This window comes from Mixophyes fleayi, chromosome 7 (assembly GCF_038048845.1).
Source record: "Mixophyes fleayi isolate aMixFle1 chromosome 7, aMixFle1.hap1, whole genome shotgun sequence".
NCBI classification, from domain to species: Eukaryota; Metazoa; Chordata; class Amphibia; order Anura; family Limnodynastidae; genus Mixophyes; species Mixophyes fleayi.
In genome coordinates, this window is record NC_134408.1 from 28,894,452 (window position 1) to 28,914,719 (window position 20,268).

Consider the following 20,268-nt stretch of genomic DNA (forward strand, 5'->3'; position numbering starts at 1 on the left):
TATCACATGACCATAACACTGAGGGCTCGTTCGCACCTATTTTTGTATCACATGACCATAACACTGAGGGCTCGTTCACACCTATTTCTGTATCACATGACCATAACACTGAGGGCTCGTTCGCACCTATTTTTGTATCACATGACCATAATAACACTGAGGGCTCGTTCGCACCTATTTCTGTATCACATGACCATAACACTGAGGGCTCGTTCGCCCCTATTTCTGTACCACATGACCATAACACTGAGGGCTCGTTCGTACCTATTTCTGTACCACATGACCATAACACTGAGGGCTCGTTCACACCTATTTCTGTATCACATGACCATAACACTGAGGGCTCGTTCGCCCCTATTTCTGTATCACATGACCATAACACTGAGGGCTCGTTCGCCCCTTTTTCTGTACCACATGACCATAACACTGAGGGCTCGTTCGCACCTATTTCTGTACCACATGACCATAACACTGAGGGCTCGTTCACACCTATTTCTGTACCACATGACCATAACACTGAGGGCTCTTTCACACCTATTTATGTATTTGCTTTTATAGATTGAGTGGGAGGACTAGACACAGAAATGCCTATTTTCAGGCATGCCGTTATCTGATGCTCATATGCTTTTCAGCTGCTATATAATGTTTGCTCAAAATAGGATGAATGGTTTCCTTTGAGAGTTGTGCTGACGACCTTACATTTATTAGCAGTGTCAGTATCTTCTGACTTTGGACACGTTACTTTTTTTCCTGGCAATAAAATGTAAATTGTATGTTTTATTGAGCAGAAAAGCTGTGCATGGCAAATTGTGTGTAGGGCTCAATGTTTTGAAAAGTAATTATTATACTACCAGTGCACAGATCCTAGTTTATGTGGTTGCTGTAGCCACATCGTTGTATCTGATAAATAGTCACATGTTTGTGTCACTAGTGTAGAGATCAGATAAAGAGAAGAGAAACTGCGTGGAAGCCGGAGTTTATTTTTACCTATGGTGTATAAGCCTGGCATGGAAGGTGAGGGGCGCTAGGAGCGTATTAGCTTGGCATGAAAGGTGAGGGGCGCTGGGAGAGTATTAACCTGGCATGGAAGGTGAGGGGCGCTAGGAGAGTATTAACCTGGCATGGAAGGTGAGGGGCGCTAGGAGAGTATTAGCCTAGCATGGAAGGTGAGGGGCGCTAGGAGAGTATTAGCCTGGCATGGAAGGTGAGGGGCGCTAGGAGAGTATTAGCCTGGCATGGAAGGTGAGGGGCGCTAGGAATGTATTAGCTTGACATAGAAGGTGAGGGGCGCTAGAAACGTATTAACCTGGCATGGAAGGTGAGGGGCGCTAGGAGCGTATTAGCCTGGCATGGAAGGTGAGGGGCGCTAGGAGCGTATTAGCCTGGCATGGAAGGTGAGGGGCGCTAGGAGCGTATTAGCTTGGCATGAAAGGTGAGGGGCGCTAGGAGATTATTAGCCTGGCATGTAGCGCTAGAATAGCAAAAGCAAGACAGCCCTCGATTAAACTCCATCTTCTCTATTTGGGGGGTTTTTAAGTGTCGTTTATCAATATTTGGTTCTTTGTGCTATAAATCTGTAGAAATTTGAAAATCTGGGAAACCCAAATCCATCATGTATAGAACAGACCAAGTCAGCAGGAGTCATGGCCGTTCCTAACACCGATCAGTTCGATGGGCCGTTAAATCCTAAACCAGATCTCCAGGAAGAATGTGAGCGATTGAGGAACTTAGTCAAGAAAGTAAAAGAAGATCGTGCGGCTTTGCAAGAACGTCTTGGCACAAAGGAGTGAGTGAGCAGCTAGTGAGCGCACTTGTTAAGAGTCTTGCTGGGCGTATACTAAGCATATTACAATATAGAGATTGGTATCTATAATATAAATGTCTAGTGGCGTGTGTTAGTCTGTGTGTGTGTGTGTGTGTGTGTGTGTGTGTATGGAATAAAACCAATCTGCAGCGCCACCTGCTGGGTGGAGTTATACACTGACCTACTAAACTCTTAGTGTGTGTGTAAAAAAAAATTCAGAAAGGGCTGAAATTTGGTATACTAAGATGTTTTTAATTTGTTAATTGTTAAAAGTGTTTATAAAGATTTTAAAAAAATATATATATTTCTTGAAGGAGAAGTGACAGTGGGGAGTGGTTGGTGGTTGCCGGGGGTGACAGTGGGGAGTGATTGGTGGTTGAGGCCTGGGCTATGGCCCAAATGCATGACAAGAACCTGTTTAACACCTTAAGTAGCTTGATTTGACTAGAATGCATGAGTATCATGCACGGGTTAACTTGTTAAATATATTTCTCCACAGTTTAGACATAAAGAAACTGCAACAGGAAAAGGCAGATCTGGACAGACAGCTACAAAGGTTGAAGGACAAAAAAGACTATAGGTAAATGTTTATATCTTTAAAGTGGACCTGTTGTCTACACACAGTGAAAGCAGACAGACCAATATTCAGAAGATTTTAGCCTGGGCAATTGCAATAATTTATGTCTCAGTCTTCAGTGATGTCCATAGTTTCCATGAATTTCAAGGCTGCCTCAAGCATTGGGGATGTCACTGGTTCCTAGAGGTCTGATAGGCTACATTCTCTCGAATATTTATTCCACCAATCAAATGTCTGCCTCAGCTGCGTATAGGATCATTATTATATAATCAGGGACCTGAAAATATCTGTAATATAATCCAGTCCCTATATTTGTATTAAAATTTATCAACCATGGGCCTGATTCATTAAGGATCTTAACTTGAGAAACTTCTTATGTCAGTCTCCTGGACAAAACCACGTTACAATGCAAGGGGTGCAAATTAGTATTCTGTTTTGCACATAAGTTAAATACTGCCTGTTTTTTCATGTAGCACACAAATATCAACTTAAATTTCAGTCTACAAATAAGCTATCAAGTATTTGTGTGTTACATGAAAAAACAGTCTGTATTTAACTTATGTGCAAAACAGAATACTAATTTGCACCCCTTGCATTGTAACATGGTTTTGTCCAGGAGACTGAAATAAGAAGTTTCTCAAGTTAAGATCCTTAATGAATCAGGCCCCATGTGTTTATGTGTTTTTTAATCTTTCCAGGAGGGAGGGAGTGTGGGAGGACCAATCACAAACCATCTGGGTTTTCGTCTTTCATCCGACCTATAAGAGGAAGGGGGAGGGGCATGCTAGTAAAATCTTTTATGTAGGTGGCAGTACATCTTTAGCTAAGGTAATACTGTCTTATCTCGTTACTGAGAGCAACTATGAAATAAATACATTCATTTGGTGTGAAAGAACCAAGACTATAAGTTGGATATGTAGTGGCAAGAATACATGTTGGTGTTTTTCTTTCTATTCATGTATAATACACAAGTCCTCTCTACATATGTATATAAGTCTGTAAATCATATATGTGTAAATAGTGAGTTGTGATGTCATAACTTCAGAGGTCATTAGGAAAAATTGATTTCACAGTAAATTATTACGGATGTTAGTCATCTCAGATCTCTGTGAGCTGTATAACGCTCTCTGCCTATAACGTGTTTTTATATTATCACAGAACTCCTCTGTGACTTTTAATATAAAATCACTAGCAGATTGTGCAGCTGTAGAGTACATAGTATGTCAAATATAAAGCCAGAGTAAGACAAATTGCATGTATTTCATCCGCTGCTTGTAGACACTGTAATCATGGTGCAATAATCACAGTAAAACACAGTTTATAGGAGTCTGTCACCTTCCTTTTTGCAATAGAGAAGAAATTAACCGGCTTAACCAAAAAATAAAGAGGTTGGAGGCTCAGCTGGAGGATGAAAAACGTGAGAAAGAAGCAGCACTGGAAGCTTTGAAAAAGGTTATTTTATGCTTTTTGTTGTGCAGTACCCAGCTCTTACACCATTCACTTCATCATATACCCAGCTCTTACACCATTCTCTTCATCATATACCCAGCTCTTACACCATTCTCTTCATCATACACCCAGTTCTCTTACACCATTCACTTCATCATATACCGAGCTCTCTTACACCATTCACTTCATCATATACCCAGTTCTCTTACACCATTCTCTTCATCATATACCCAGCTCTTACACCATTCACTTCATCATATACCAAGCTCTCTTACACCATTCACTTTATCATATACCGAGCTCTCTTACACCATTCTCTTCATCATATACCCAGTTCTCTTACACCATTCACTTCATCATATACCCAGTTCTCTTACACCATTCTCTTCATCATATACCCAGCTCTCTTACACCATTCTCTTCATCATATACCCAGCTCTCTTACACCATTCACTTCATCATACACCCAGCTCTCTTACACCATTCTCTTCATCATATACCCAGCTCTCTTACACCATTCACTTCATCATATACCCAGTTCTCTTACACCATTCACTTCATCATACACCCAGTTCTCTTACATCATTCACTTCATCATACACCCAGTTCTCTTACACCATTCACTTCATCATATACCCAGCTCTTACACCATTCACTTCATCATATACCCAGCTCTTACACCATTCACTTCATCATATACCCAGTTCTCTTACACCATTCACTTCATCATATACCCAGCTCTTACACCATTCACTTCATCATATACCCAACTCTTACACCATTCTCTTCATCATACACCCAGTTCTCTTACACCATTCACTTCATCATATACCGAGCTCTCTTACACCATTCACTTCATCATATACCCAGTTCTCTTACACCATTCTCTTCATCATATACCCAGCTCTCTTACACCATTCACTTCATCATATACCAAGCTCTCTTACACCATTCACTTTATCATATACCGAGCTCTCTTACACCATTCTCTTCATCATATACCCAGTTCTCTTACACCATTCTCTTCATCATATACCCAGTTCTCTTACACCATTCACTTCATCATATACCCAGTTCTCATACACCATTCTCTTCATCATATACCCAGCTCTCTTACACCATTCTCTTCATCATATACCCAGCTCTTACACCATTCACTTCATCATATACCCAGCTCTTACACCATTCACTTCATCATATACCCAGTTCTCTTACACCATTCACTTCATCATATACCCAGCTCTTACACCATTCACTTAATCATATACCCAGCTCTTACACCATTCACTTCATCATATACCCAGTTCTCTTACACCATTCACTTCATCATATACCCAGCTCTCTTACACCATTCTCTTCATCATATACCCAGCTCTCTTACACCATTCACTTCATCATATACCCAGTTCTCTTACACCATTCACTTCATCATACACCCAGTTCTCTTACATCATTCACTTCATCATACACCCAGTTCTCTTACACCATTCACTTCATCATATACCCAGCTCTTACACCATTCACTTAATCATATACCCAGTTCTCTTACACCATTCACTTCATCATATACCCAGCTCTTACACCATTCACTTCATCATATACCCAGCTCTTACACCATTCACTTCATCATATACCCAGTTCTCTTACACCATTCACTTCATCATATACCCAGCTCTTACACCATTCACTTAATCATATACCCAGTTCTCTTACACCATTCACTTCATCATATACCCAGCTCTTACACCATTCACTTCATCATATACCCAGCTCTTACACCATTCACTTCATCATATACCCAGTTCTCTTACACCATTCACTTCATCATATACCCAGCTCTTACACCATTCACTTAATCATATACCTAGCTCTCTTATACCATTCACTTCATCATATACCCAGCTCTTACACCATTCACTTAATCATATACCTAGCTCTCTTATACCATTCACTTCATCATATACCCAGCTCTTACACCATTCACTTCATCATATACCCAGCTCTTACACCATTCACTTCATCATATACCCAGCTCTCTTACACCATTCACTCCATCAAATACCGAGCTCTCTGGCTCTCTTAGACCATTCACACTGCTCTATCTGGCTCTTTTAGATCATTCACACCACTGTATCTGGCTCACTTAGACCATTCACACCGCTCTATCTGGCTCACTTAGACCATTCACATTGCTGTATCTGGCTCTCTTAGATCATTCACACCGCTGTATCTGGCTCTCTTAGACCATTCACACCGCTGTATCTGGCTCTCTTAGACCATTTACACCGCTCTATCTGGCTCTCTTAGATCATTCACACCGCTCTATCTGGCTCACTTAGACCATTCACACCGCTCTATCTGGCTCCTCTTAGATCATTCACACCGCTGTATTTGGCTCTCTTGGGCCATTCACACCGCTGTGTCTGGCTCTCTTAGATCATTCACACCGCTGTGTCTGGCTCACTTAGACCATTCACACCGCTCTATCTGGCTCACTTAGACCATTCACATTGCTGTATCTGGCTCTCTTAGATCATTCACACCGCTGTATCTGGCTCTCTTAGACCATTCACACCGCTGTATCTGGCTCTCTTAGACCATTTACACCGCTCTATCTGGCTCTCTTAGATCATTCACACCGCTCTATCTGGCTCACTTAGACCATTCACACCGCTCTATCTGGCTCCTCTTAGATCATTCACACCGCTGTATTTGGCTCTCTTGGGCCATTCACACCGCTGTGTCTGGCTCTCTTAGATCATTCACACCGCTGTGTCTGGCTCTCTTAGACTATTCACACCGCTGTGTCTGGCTCTCTTAGACCATTTACACCGCTGTATTTGGCTTTCTTAGACCATTCATATCACTGTTTCTGGCTCTCTTAGACCATTCACGGCAATGTTTGTCTATCGCACTTTGTGAGTATTAATATCTTTGTACCTGTCTGTGCTTCCCATAACATCTGAAACAGGTAGTTGTTAAAAACATAGTATCCAGCCTGAACCGTTGTAAATATGTGAATTAATTTTAGGAAAAGTGTTGTGGATAGAACAGAGAACACTGCTGCTGAATGCATCAAACCATTCCTGCCTTTTATCTTTTCACAGAATGAGTCACCAGGGTCCTATCCAAGCTCGGCAAGGAGTACACCTAGCACATCATCCAGCCGAGGCTCTACCAGTTCCCCCAGTGGAACGGAGAAGCGGAGGAAACAAGACGCTGCTCAGCTTATCCAGAAGAACTGGAGGCGCTATAGAAGCAGGGTGAGCTCCTCATGTGGCTCTGAATCTGCCGTGAAAGCTAAAGTCAGAACTGTTCTAGGGTTCTGTCCGCTAAGTTAAAGCAACAGTAACCCATATCTCTGGTAGGTTCTTGATTGAAAGATCATGCACAACTCTTTTTATGGAGTGACGAACCAGCTTATGGACGCCGCTTATTAATATTACATTTGCACAACATAGCTAAAAATATATTTCAATCATAAGAATAATGATTGGGTCAATGACTGTAGTAACATTTACCGTAAACACTTATTTTAACTTTAACACATGTGCATGTGATCACAAACTTGCTACTCCAGCGATAACACTAGTTGCTAGTCAATGACTATTTGTGGTCTCTTGAATATCAGTTCAGCCTATAAAATGGCTGCCTCCTGTGTAGGCAACAGATGCATGTACATTTTAGCAAAAAAAAATGTATTAGTTTATACTCATAAGAAAGTATTATAGACTGTGCAGTTCCTAATTTGTCCTCTAGGTGGCAGTCATCTGTTGTGGCCTAAGAATTGGATGGCACTTTGTTGCTTTGACAGTTAGAACTGTAATTATATGGTACTTTTCTCTGAGGCTAACTTGTATTTTGGCATTAATGGTTTGGTTTGCATTACTTTCCTTTACAGAAAGAAAAGAACGATGACTTGGAAGAGGTAAACATTTTTCTTATAGTGTACTATCACTTTCATCATCATCATCAACATTTATTTATATAGCGCCATCAAATTCCGTAGCGCTTTACAATTTTTAAAAAAACAGACAATCAAAGTAGAGACTGAGAGGGGCTCAGCTGAGAAAGAACGATTTGCAGGGAAAAAATCAATCTAGCCGCTGTGTGCAAAATAGATCGCATAGGTGAGAGTCTGGTTCAGGGAAGACCAGTAAGGAGGGAATTGCAATAGTCAGTGCGGGAGATGATGGGGGCATGAATTAAAGTTTTTGTTTTTTCTCTTGTCTGAGATATGTACATATTCTGTAAAAGTTTTTTTTAGATGTTTGCAACATGATTTAAATATAGTTCATGATTTATTCTATAGTAATTTATTTATATATATATATATATATATATATATATATATATATATCTAATATATAAATGCTTAGTGGCGTCTGTGTGTGTGTGGAAAAAAAAACCCAAGTTGCAGCGCCACCTGCTGGGCAGAGTTATACACTGACCTACTAAATTCTTAGTGTGTGTGGGAAAAAAAATTCAAAAAGGGCTTAAATTTGGTAGGACTCAAACTCATTTTCGTGAGGTAATTTTACCTCATGAACACACATGTGTAGAGGCGTGCGTTAGTGTGTGTGTAAAAAACTATTTTCTCAGAAAGGGCTCATCCAATTGACCTGAAATTTGGTATACTGACATTATTTGACAAAAAAATTAGAATAGTCAAGTCAGTTAACTTCCATCATCCCCCCTTCCCCCCGTGGGAGGCGTAGTAAAGGCTAAATTTACGAGTTGAGGGGTCAAACTCATTTTCGTGAGGTAATTTTACCTCATGAACACACATTAAAAAGGCCCTTGCGTCGGGAAGTAACGCTCTTCCCCTGAGGAGGCCTGGGCTAGGCCCAAATGCATGACAAGAACCTTTTTAAGACCTTAAGTAGCTTGATTTGACTAGAATGCATGAGTATCATGCACGGGTTAACTTGTGTGTATGTGTATATATATATATATATATATATATATATATATATATATATATATATATATATATAATATTACTGTAGAGTAACCATTAAGGTTAGTTTGAAGTGGGCTTAAAAGGAAACAAAAAGGCCTTAAAAGTTAAGCAATTGCCTTCTTAGCTATATGTCTGCTATAAATTGTAGATGCTCTGTTTTTAAACTATGAGGATTAGAAACACACTTTCAAACTTATCCCCAAAGGTATTAATGCCGTGGAATAGGGTAATGGTCATAGCTTTCAATGTTCTACACAAGGAGCACATATGTGCAACATATTCATATTATTTTAAAGAAACACTGTGCCAAAACATTACCTATTATAAAAACAAATATCTGCCTGAGGTTTTCTCCATTATTAACCAATAAGGCTAAGTATGTTTTTTCTATTTTTGGTCATTATAACAGGAGCACATTGCATTTAGCTTTTGTATTTTGCACTGAACAACAGCAACCTATCAGGTACTAGCTTTTTGCAGCCTACTGATAGTTAGACAATGAAAGCAAGTATCTGATTGGTTGCTGTGGATTAGTGCCAATTGTGCACTGTTAGTAAATGAGCATATTTTTCCATTAACTTTAGTCAAATAATAATCTGCATGGAATCTGCCACTGAAAATATAGTATTTGTCAGTGCAAAATAATTTCTATCATTCAGTTTGAATTTCATTTAAAGAACCAAAAGAGGAATTCAACTAAGAAAAATAAAGGTTATCTTGTAACATTCCTAAATATATATGTAAAAATTTTCATATATTGACACAGCTTTAAATCTTTAAAAACCCCATTTTTTAAAAACATTCCTGTCAAATTTCTGTAATTTCGTTAAGGAGTTGTATATGTTATTATCTTCAAACAACACAACTTTTAATATCTGCACGAACAGTGTAAGGATACAGACCTGTCATGTTTATTTGGTAGGAGGGTATTTTTTTCCTGTAGTCTAAGCCTTCCTTCCTTCCATCCATCTTATTATAGGAATTCTGAACAATTAGATCTCTGTAATTTTGGCAACACGCGACCATATTAGCTAAGCAAATCTGTACTTGTGTTGTCAGCGTAACTCAAAGCGTGCTTCAAGCAGGAAGCTTTACTTTAGGAGAGGGATACATAAGGTCAGGAGCGAACTTTCCATCACACTTAGGGGTATATTTGCAAAACTGCAGGTTTGAAAAAGTGGAGATGTTGCCTATAGCAACCAATCAGATTCTAGCTGTCATTTATTTAGTACATTCTTCAAAATGACAGCTAGAATCTGATTGGTTGTTCTAGGCAATATCTCCACTTTTTCAAACCTGCAGTTTAGTCAATATACCTCCATGTCCTTTGGATATACAGAGCTACCAAAACAAAATAAGACAAAGTGAAAGCTGATGTCTTCTGGCCTCAGTCATTTCAGTCTGAGAAGAGACCTTTTGACCTGTTTTTGATCTGAAGGCCCAAAAGAAATCAGAAGGACCGATTCAAGATCTAGCGATATCCGGTTAAAGGCCTAATCCATGGAGATGGTTGTCTCATTTCCATTACGATCCAGCTAGTTCTTATTTTTGCTGTTTAGAACACTATGCTAGTGAAAGAGCACTTGTTGCTGCTTTCTTATGTTTGGTTCAGACAACAAAACAGTTGGCGGGAGCTCTATTACTACCACTCTATAGCAGTTGTTTGTTTTTCTGGTTTCCTGCATGGACCTCTAACCATATGGCGGCAGACTGGGTAGGTCCTTCTTGCTTCTATTTCACAAATCAGAGTTGAACAGGTTTGAGTTCAAGTAACTCCTTTGCTGGCAACCCTATTAAGCTGCTGTGACGACACAATTCATTCCTTTCACAGTCAACCGTGTTCCTTCAAGCAGCTCTCCGGGGTCATCTAGCGAGAGAGAAAATCTTATCTGCTACCGCGCCCCATCGTTTAAAGTCTCCCAGAGTAAACGGCCTCACCCAGCAGGTAAGGAAGCTGTTATTGTGTATTAGTAGGGGTTTTGTCAGTTTTGTTTTATTTTACAACAAAATCTCATCTTTACATGCTATAAAACTCCAAGGGGTAAACGTATTGAGCTCCGATGTTTGCAAATCGCCGCTATTCGGCGACTTTGTCAGCAAAATTTAAAACAGCAATGTGTTTAAAGACAAAACTTGTACAGTACATTTACCCCCAGGTGTAATATAGCAAACCCGTCATGTTATTATAATATATCTGGTCACTGTGGTGCATTTTAGTTCAGTTCATGTACTACCAAGTTTATTCTTCCATTTGCTTCTTGTTTGCATCTGGTTAATTAATAAATTGTGACCCCTGGTATTGCAACCCAAAGCCTCCTGCCTGTAATGTCAAAAAAGTAAAAACAAAAACAAAAAGAAACACTCAAACACGATTTAAAAAAAAACTTTATTTGATTAAAAACCACAAAACCTCCATATTTTCTTCTTTCTTGTTTCATTGTAGTCCAAATGGGAAAAAAAACTTTTCCCCCTCCCGAAAAGTCCATACAAGCGGCCGGCTTGTCATATGGTGGTGGGAGTCCTGATTAGTCCCAGCTATAGTTATATATTTCTTGCCTGTCAGTCGTAAATGTGGGGTTGGTTCGTTTTTATGAGGGGAGGGGAGATGTTGTTGATCTTTTACCCCTTTGGACTCGATGAATTACAGAAGAAAATATTTAATAAAGTGGTCTACAAAGATTTTGTGTAGTCGTTTATTTAACTTCACTTTATTTTAACATTGTATGTGTAACTCCATGGGTCCCAATCTTGTTAATTATCCCCCCTCCCAGCACGGGATAAAAAGCCCCAGTGCAGTAGTGGTAGCCTGTGACTATCTAGACATAAATTGCAACAATGAAACGGGTCCTGGCACAGAGAGACAATTTTTAAATATGTTACAATACATTTCACAAGTGGTAGAGGAACCAACTAGAGGAGTCACCAGTAACCAATGACATGACTTACGTAGTGTGTGCCTCATGTCTCAGTGATGTCACTGGTTCATAGTGAATTGGCATGCTGAATGTTGGTTCAAACTGGCTGCCTATAATGTGTGTAGGCAACAGACAGAATTAAATAAACGTATCGAAGAACCATTATTAGTGTTCATAGCCCTTCAATAATGTGTCTGCCACAAACTAATCCTTCTTGTGACTTTGCCCCAGGACAGCACCGTATCGGATAGTAAACGTTTACAAGATCCGAACAAGGATGAAGAAGATCATGTGACCTTTCTACAGGCCGCTTTTAGAGCACATTTGGCGCGTACAAAGATGCTGGGACAAAGGTACATCTCTTGTACATAACTGAAGAAATATGAAACAATTTGCACATTATTTACAGGACCTGTGACCGTATTTCCTTTTCCAGCGAGTGTGACACATTTCCTGCCACCTGACAATGTACTGTAAATACCAGTGAATAATTGTTAAGCCATGAGACGTGTTAAGAATTACCCTGTTCATAGAAATAGGGCTTATTGTGTAATTTTCTATGCTGTGCTTTTACCATGTGTGACATGGGCCGATTATGCAATGCTACTTAAACTGACATTTTCCTTTGTGTTAGGCCCAGTGAGATGAAAGGCAGAGAGAGCCCTGTCAGGAGAACTCCCAGAGAGATGACGAGATCTCCAGTCTCCTGGAAATCTTCCAGCCAAGACGTCAGGAATTCCCGAGGTAACATGTTCACCTATTTGCTTTATCTCCACTAAGGAAAATCAGATTTTTAACAGTCTGCCCGGCAGATGACGTGAGTGTATTGGTGTGCACACACGCACTCCTGCAACCTTAATGTCAGTGGAGAATCGCACACATCACCTGTAATAAAAATCCCCATGTACAGGGCATGGTGTAAATGAAAAATAAATCATCATCATCGGATGTCATCTTCAACCAGCAGCAGAGCTAGGCAGCCTGGGCTGGCTGGTATAACAGGGATAACAGCTCCTCACCCCCTCCTTAGTGGCAGCAACACACAAGCGTATTCCCATGGATAAAGAAACATTTTAGTTTCCATTTGTACTACAACGATTCAAGAGAGTAAAAATGTTTTGGTTTTTTTATGTAGTAATATGGCGAGTCGTTTATTCAATTAAGCTTAGTTTGTGGTTTTTTTGTTTTACTCTTTTGGTATAATGGTCAAGGGTCTTAGGGACCCTTTCCAATTATACTGGAAACACTAGGATGATAACGTTACCATTCCAGGGGCAAGGCCACCAATAGGAGTTATGGACCCCCAGACAATGTTCGATCCTGGGCACACTCCTCCTTTTAGAGATGCGTTTGAAAAACATTTCAGGATCGCTGTCAGGTCCTGCTTCTATTGCGGATATTGGTGTAATTTCTATCCTGTAGGTGTATTCTGGTTGTTATGTCATTCTTTCAGTAAGATGTACTACAATAGATTCCGTGAGAAGTTTATGTAGCAGAGTCTTTATTTATTTCCAAAACTTTATATACAATTGTATGTACTCTATGGGCTGTAACGCCAGTCACATGATGTGCGGCTGCCACCGTGCCAAGTTATAGACATGGCAATGCAGTTTCTGGACGCGTTCTGCTGAAGTGAATTGTTGTCAAGGCAACCTGATGGGTTAGAACATAGCCCTAGTTAGAACATAGTTTCTTTAGAATGTTTTCAAGTTCTTAAAATAATAGCCACAGGGCCACTGAGATCACAGGCCCCTGACATTTTGTGGGCATCTCTGTCCAGGGGTTATCCTGGCCCCTGTACTCCAGGTGATGACCCAATCTCTGGCACCTTTAACCTGGGGCAGAATTCCACATACAGCAAGCAATGCTCCTTTAAGTCATCACAATCTCGCCCTGCATCTGCACAACTTCTCCCTTCTGCTGCTCCTCTACAAATGTACCCACCTCACTCTCAAGCGGCCGCACCCTGGCAGAAATTGAGGCTCATATGCTCAAATTGAGGTGGCTCCAAAGATGCATTTGCACTGAGAAGGTTCTATTTTGTGCTACGTAGAAATTTGCTGGAAGAGGTCATGTACTAGCCAATAAATGAAAGTCACCTAGAGCTTGACAACCTCTTTAGAGTGGAGCCACACAATAGCATTTTGTGCAGCAGCAACACAGTTATACACAGAAGCTCTCCAGTATTTTTGAGCAGAGAGTTTTCCTTGCTGGACAAGTTCTACCTAAGCAGTTTCCCAGCAGCTAGAAATGACCTGTCTTTCTGTGGGCCCTACTGCTTGTAGCCATTTAGCAGCTAAGAAATATTCATTCATTTGTTTTTTGGAGCAGTTGACATAATAGCTTCCTGTTTCCCGCTTAATGTCAGGCCCAAACTTTTCAGGTGGCAGGAAACACTTGCAAACATGTATAGAATTTTTATCGCACAAAAGTTTCATTACTGACTATTCTCTCTCTTCCCCAATATGCTTCACCCATCTTCATGCTACTTCTGATATTTTGTGTTTACTGTTTCTTTCAAGATGACATGTTAATATGGCTGAACAGGCAGCAAAGGGACAATTGGGATATAATAAAGTCAATTCCTACAGACACATTTGTAAAACAGTTATTATTTAATGGCTAAGTAAAATCTGGGAAAGGGTGGGTATGGGTTGAAGTACATATTTGTGTATACTTATCCCCTTTAAATGTAAATAATGGGTAATCTTCTCCATAGATCAGAGTTTCCCAAACCCAGTCCTCAGGGCTCCCTAACAGTGCAGGTTTTCCGGATCACATGTGACATAATTAGGACCACCTGTGGATCTGTTACAATGTATCAGCCAGTAATGAATACACCTGTGCTCCAGCAAGGAGATATGGAAAACCTGCACTGTTGGGGAGCCCTGAGGACTGGGTTTGGGAATCCCTGGCATAGATGCTATAAACCAGATTTTATTCTGCACTGCATGGATGGAAGGAGGCAAAGGCTCTTTCCAAAACTTTGCGATCCTACATTTTGCCGTGTGTAAAACATGAAAAGCTAGTTTATCTGAAAATGAGATTAGGGATTCGTAGACCCGCAGAGTTTTGTTTGTAAATTTCCTTCCAAAATAAATAGAGATCTTGGGGCAGGTCCACCAAATGTGGAAGAGGTTTCCTCTTTGTCCACACGCTCGCCAACGTGAGGGAGTAGTGGACAGATACAATTTGTTAAGTCTAACAGGGTACAATACACCACACTGTATATACTTTGTAAAATGTTCTGTATTTAGTGTTGAAATGAAAGATGACCACTCTCGGTCTAACCTTGTCCAGGTATCTTCCCTCCATAGCAACTTCTGTTTTAACCATAATTTAATTTTTAAGCGTGGTAAATGGTTGGTTACATTTGTGGTGGACATCCTATTTAGAGGCAAGTTAATCTTATTATTATTTTCTCTTTGTAATTGTCTAATGTAACTACAAGGAGATATATTTATAATAGTACTGTTGTTGCATTGCTTTACCTAACTTCAACAAAGATGTAATGACCGAACGTATGAAGCTCGTCATACAGTGCCATCGATTTCGTCTGTGTTCCATAAGACTTTTTTGTTCTCCCAAAGCTCAACTGTCAATCATGTTTTGAGATTTTTATTTCATAATAGAAAAGTCTGAGAGTGTGAACTAGCGGAATGTTTGTGAACTAGCGGAATGTTTCAGTAGGGGGGTGGCCCAGATGAACAGGAAATCACAGAGAGCAGGAAGTACGCCACAAAGTGTCCTCATTGCCTGTATATACAGATACTATGACCCTATTCTGTCATATCCTTATAATAGGCAATATTAAGCAGATGTTAGAGTGCCGTCTTAGTGACCAAAATAGAGTAAATATCCAGAGACCTTAACATTTATAGCACAAATACCAGCCTCAGTAAGTCATAGAATTTGACGGTAGATAAGAGCCACTTGGCCCATCTATTCTAATCTGCCCCTTTTTAACCTATGGTAACCTGTAACCCTATTTTATTCTTTGTAAGGATACCCTTATGCCTATACCAAGCATGTTTAAATTCCTCTACTGTATTAGCTTCCACCACCTCTGATGAGAGGCTATTCATGAGCTTAAAGCAAAATTATTTAACCAATGTGGTGATTGTACTGGCCTATATCTACTGAAGTATGGACTATGTCACAGATACATGTTAGAATGCACTATTGCAAACGGTTTTTATTTTACCATATTAACACAGGCAGTGGAGAAATCAGTGAGGACTGTATTAGAGAGTTGACATCTGAAGAAGAGGAGGAAACACTCACAAAGAGGCCAGTCTCGTACAGTTCCATGTCACAACAACCACCATCGGGTAGGTGACTGTGGATCACTGCACAATTCAAAACCATCAACTCTTAATTATTGTCCCATTGCTGACATTCTATCTGGGGTGTGTAGTTTCAGGAAAGACACGTCCGCCTGTTGAAGAATCGCAGTCTGATGATTCCGATGACATCGTCATTGTGTCTCCAACACGACCTGCCAGGAGGAAAGACTCACATTTTTAACACTGCTGAGATGCCTTCCTAGTGCCTTAAAACTTCACCTGGGACAATTACCTTTTTATAATCTTTTTCTATATTTATTCAGTTTTTATATGTCGTATGTAAGCTAAATTTCTCTTGATGTACAGTTATATGAATTTTTTTCTTTTTATCATCTATAAGGGTTTCTTCTATTAGACACAAACACCAAAATAATGTATATGGTGCTAGTAATTATGTTGGGTCAATCAGCAAACTGTGTCTCACAGATATTGTTAAACTGCAACGACAAGCACCTACGCTTCTTTGACAGCGCCGCGGCTGCTGTATAGTGCAGTGCGCAGCCCCTGACATGGTACCGTGTAATCCAAGCTAGATTTATAATATGACACATGTCCATTGGCCTCTCATCCATGTTAATTCTGTACACTGTTAATAGCTCCGCCCATTTTAGATGCAGTAGGTGGGGCTACTGTTAAATGAGGACAGTTATAGGCAAAATCTACATAATTATTCTAGTTTTTACTGGCAATCTAGCTGTAGAGATGACTGAAATTGCTGCAGAATTTTGCACACACTAAATTTGGCGGTTGTACAGGCAGTTTAATGGAGGTGCAAAATACCGGTGGTACAATCTTCAAATTGCTTCGCAAACCTGCAGAATTCCATTCCACTCCGTATTTGTACGTTTAGAATGTTGCACTATTTATAGTCTAAAAATAGAGCTTGGAAAACTGTGGTCAATTCATTCTGTTCTGTGGTGGGGTTTGAATTCTGGGCAGAACAAATATGACAAGGGGAATTCTGCGCTGGACACGAATAAATGTGCTGAATAATGTGAAAATACCGTGGAACAGGAAACTTCCCTCTTCTCTAGGAGAGATAGACGTGCCTTGCCCAGTGATGCATACCGTGTACATCTGTCCATATGGTCGGTCAGTTTGCTTCTTGACCAGCAGTTTGGCTGTGAATCTTTATATGCACAAACAATTGTATTTATTTGATCAAGTTTAATAATAATCATGAATACTTAAAGCTCCAAAGTCTGTCCTCTGTCCTCAGGCATTTCTCATTCTGGCCACTTGAGAGGCTGGAACGATGTTGCTGCTTTGTTCCTTACGCGTTTTGGTGTTAAAGGTTCATCATTGCTTTCTCAATAGTCTTCTGCTAGATTTTGATTTCTTACACCTGTTTTATATGCAACTTTGAGTGGAAAGTCTGAGCGCTTATATTACTTTGTCATGTTTGTTTGTGTGTACATATATGTTGTTTGTGTTTACTTCATTGGGAGATCCTACAAATCGCTACCCAGGGACATTTGTTGGTACCCTGCTGTCAGCACTTTCAGGCCTTTTATATATTTTCTATTTCGTAGGAGTCTGTTTGACTCCGAGGTGATCAAAACAGGCACTTTTAGCTCAAAGACTAATAAGGGCTTTTTCTGGACATATATTACTGTCTTTTTTTAATCTTGTATACCAGAAACAAATGTTATTTTGTACATAATGTGAACTTTAAGACAATCACATTTGTATGTAATCATGTGTTGTAAGTAAATATATGGACAACTTCAAGCAGATTCTTATCAAAGACTCTTTGTTATTATTGAGGTAGACAAGTATAAGGAGGCTGAATGCTGGTTTACTGAACACATAAAGGGGTATTCTTTATAATCTAAGCTGGTGCTACACTATTTCCTCTAATACACACTTATCAGTCTAGAACAAAACACGTTGCTTATGTAGTGATCATATTATCTTGGTATTTTGCCAACACAAAAATAAAGATAATAATTTAGGGCCTGATTCATTAAGGATCTTAACTTGAGAAACTTCTTATTTCAGTCTCCTGGACAAAACCATGTTACAATGCAAGGGGTGAAAATTAGTATTCTGTTTTGCACATAAGTTAAATACTGACTTTTTTCATGTAGCACACAAATATCAACTTTAAATTTCAGTGTACAAATAAGCTATCAAGCATTTGTTTGCTACATGAAAAAACAGTCAGTATTTAACTTATGTGCAAAAAAGAATACTAATTTGCACCCCTTGCATTGTATCATGGTTTTGTCCAGGAGACTGAAATAAGAAGTTTCTTAAGTTAAGATCCCTAATGAATCAGGCCCTTAATTCTGTAACACAAATCATATTACTCGAAATCTAAGTGATGACCTCACTACTCACCTTATATGAGGATATATTTTACAGGCATTTCTACATATAATAATATCACTTGTGTATTATATACATCAAAGTTAATAATTATGTAATGTCATTATTTGTAGAAATTAAACGCGTAGGGATGCGCTCTGTGACCATGCTGAACAGGGAATTATCAGAAGTGGGCACCATAATACTAATATCTATATAATCTTTGAGTTCGGGGTTGTAACAAGGATATTTTCTATTTGCATTTGTGTGCAGTCCTATCAGAAGGTACAACGAAGGCTGATTTACCACACTAGGATAAGGATGCCCAAAGTGTAACAGTCAAAACCTAGCACAGATATAGTAATGATTAACAGTATATGGAGAACTGTAAAATAATAAAGACAGTTGCCTTTTACTGGAATTGGCCCCCTTTAGACTGATAATAAGCCAGTAAGTTTCTAGTAGTTCAGTAGTCAGTAGGTAAATTGCCGGAAAAGAGGATTGTTTTGATTGGTTCCCTGCCTTGAGTATTGGGGTCACCGATTAGCCATCCTTTTTATTTTAGTTCACTCCATATTGCACATAATCAATATGTGGATAGAAGCTTCAGAAGAAGACATTGGGCTAGATTTACTAAACTGCGGGTTTGAAAAAGTGGAGATGTTGCCTATAGCAACCAATCAGATTCTAGCTGTCATTTTGTAGAATGTACTAAATAAATGACAGCTAGAATCTGATTGGTTGCTATAGGCAACATCTCCACTTTTTCTAACCTGCAGTTTAGTAAATAGAACCCCCAGGAGTGCTTTGTCCAAACCATGCTATTTGACACAAGTAAGGCTGCATCTGGGCCTTGACACTGTGACTTCCCTTTACTTGCTTGCATGTGCAATATTCCTTGCACTACAGTCCGTGATAAGGGGTACAGGTAAACATCTGTGGTACGGAGCAGGGAACCAGCAGAGGGAAGACGATGCATGTCCCATGGGCACAGAGCTTGTCTCTGCCTCCTAAGAGGCAGGAGCCTTGTGCCAGTCCTTTGTTGGCACCTACCTCAACCCCTCCACCTCTACTTTGTTCATCTGTCTTAAACCTGTGATACCACAGTCGTTTTTCCTTTAAATAGCAGGTGAAGTACAGTTTAAACATACTTTTTAAACATGCATTTTATTTAGCTGTCCTCTTACAAATTTGGTGCTAACTTATTAGCCTCATATGTAGGGGTGCTAACAAAGCGTTCCAGTGAGGATGAAGCCTTCGCAAGTCCCTGAGCAGACTGGGCTAAAGCTAACGCCAGACCCGCTTCTCCCTGGAAAGCCACACTAGTGGTCGGTACATGCTGTGAAGTCAGAATTTGTGTTGCGGTCAGAGAAGGAAAAGGTTCACCTACTTCTTTGGCCTGAGACAGTACCCGAGTCAATTCAGCTTTGGAAGTTGCCAGTGACTTATCTTATTCTGGCTCCTCCGGGCCAGCAGATGTAGTTGCAGGAGAACGCTGAACACAGAACTCCGCAGTTGTGCTTGTGATCTTACAAAATATGTATAGGCCTTTTTCATTTGTGTCTAGCTCCAGTATAAATAGTTCTCATTTTCAGTTAATTTCATTATGTTATTTTTTCAGTGTAATGGTCTCAGTAAAAACAGACCACAATTGGGCATTACCTCTCTTGTATTTGTCGGACAATCCTCCTCACTGTCATATGGCTGGCAGTTGGGGTCTGAGTCTGTTGCATATACGTATCTTTATGTTTTAAGTGCAGAATGTTGGATGGGGTGTTACAAAAAAAGAATGATCATGAACCATAGCCAGCCGTGTGAAGGGACAAAGATCGGGGATTACACACCTTAAAGCAGACCTGTCTCCCGTACAGAATGGAGATGGAGGCCTACCTTTTATCTCTGCA

General features: G+C 39.9%; 1 protein-coding gene across 1 annotated transcript in view; it reads left to right on the plus strand.

The window, feature by feature from the left end:
* IQCE (IQ motif containing E) overlaps positions 1-17,788 on the plus strand; it is a 38,525-nt gene extending 20,737 nt beyond the window's left edge. Inside the window, exons 15-24 of the mRNA XM_075179537.1 lie at positions 1,581-1,786; positions 2,304-2,384; positions 3,734-3,833; positions 6,938-7,093; positions 7,732-7,758; positions 10,625-10,738; positions 11,940-12,061; positions 12,343-12,452; positions 15,926-16,039; positions 16,126-17,788. Of these exons, the coding sequence (XP_075035638.1) occupies positions 1,581-1,786; positions 2,304-2,384; positions 3,734-3,833; positions 6,938-7,093; positions 7,732-7,758; positions 10,625-10,738; positions 11,940-12,061; positions 12,343-12,452; positions 15,926-16,039; positions 16,126-16,235 (1,140 nt within the window). The 3' untranslated portion in view covers positions 16,236-17,788. The remainder of the gene's footprint in view (positions 1-1,580; positions 1,787-2,303; positions 2,385-3,733; positions 3,834-6,937; positions 7,094-7,731; positions 7,759-10,624; positions 10,739-11,939; positions 12,062-12,342; positions 12,453-15,925; positions 16,040-16,125) is intronic.
* The last annotated feature ends 2,480 nt before the right edge of the window (positions 17,789-20,268 follow it).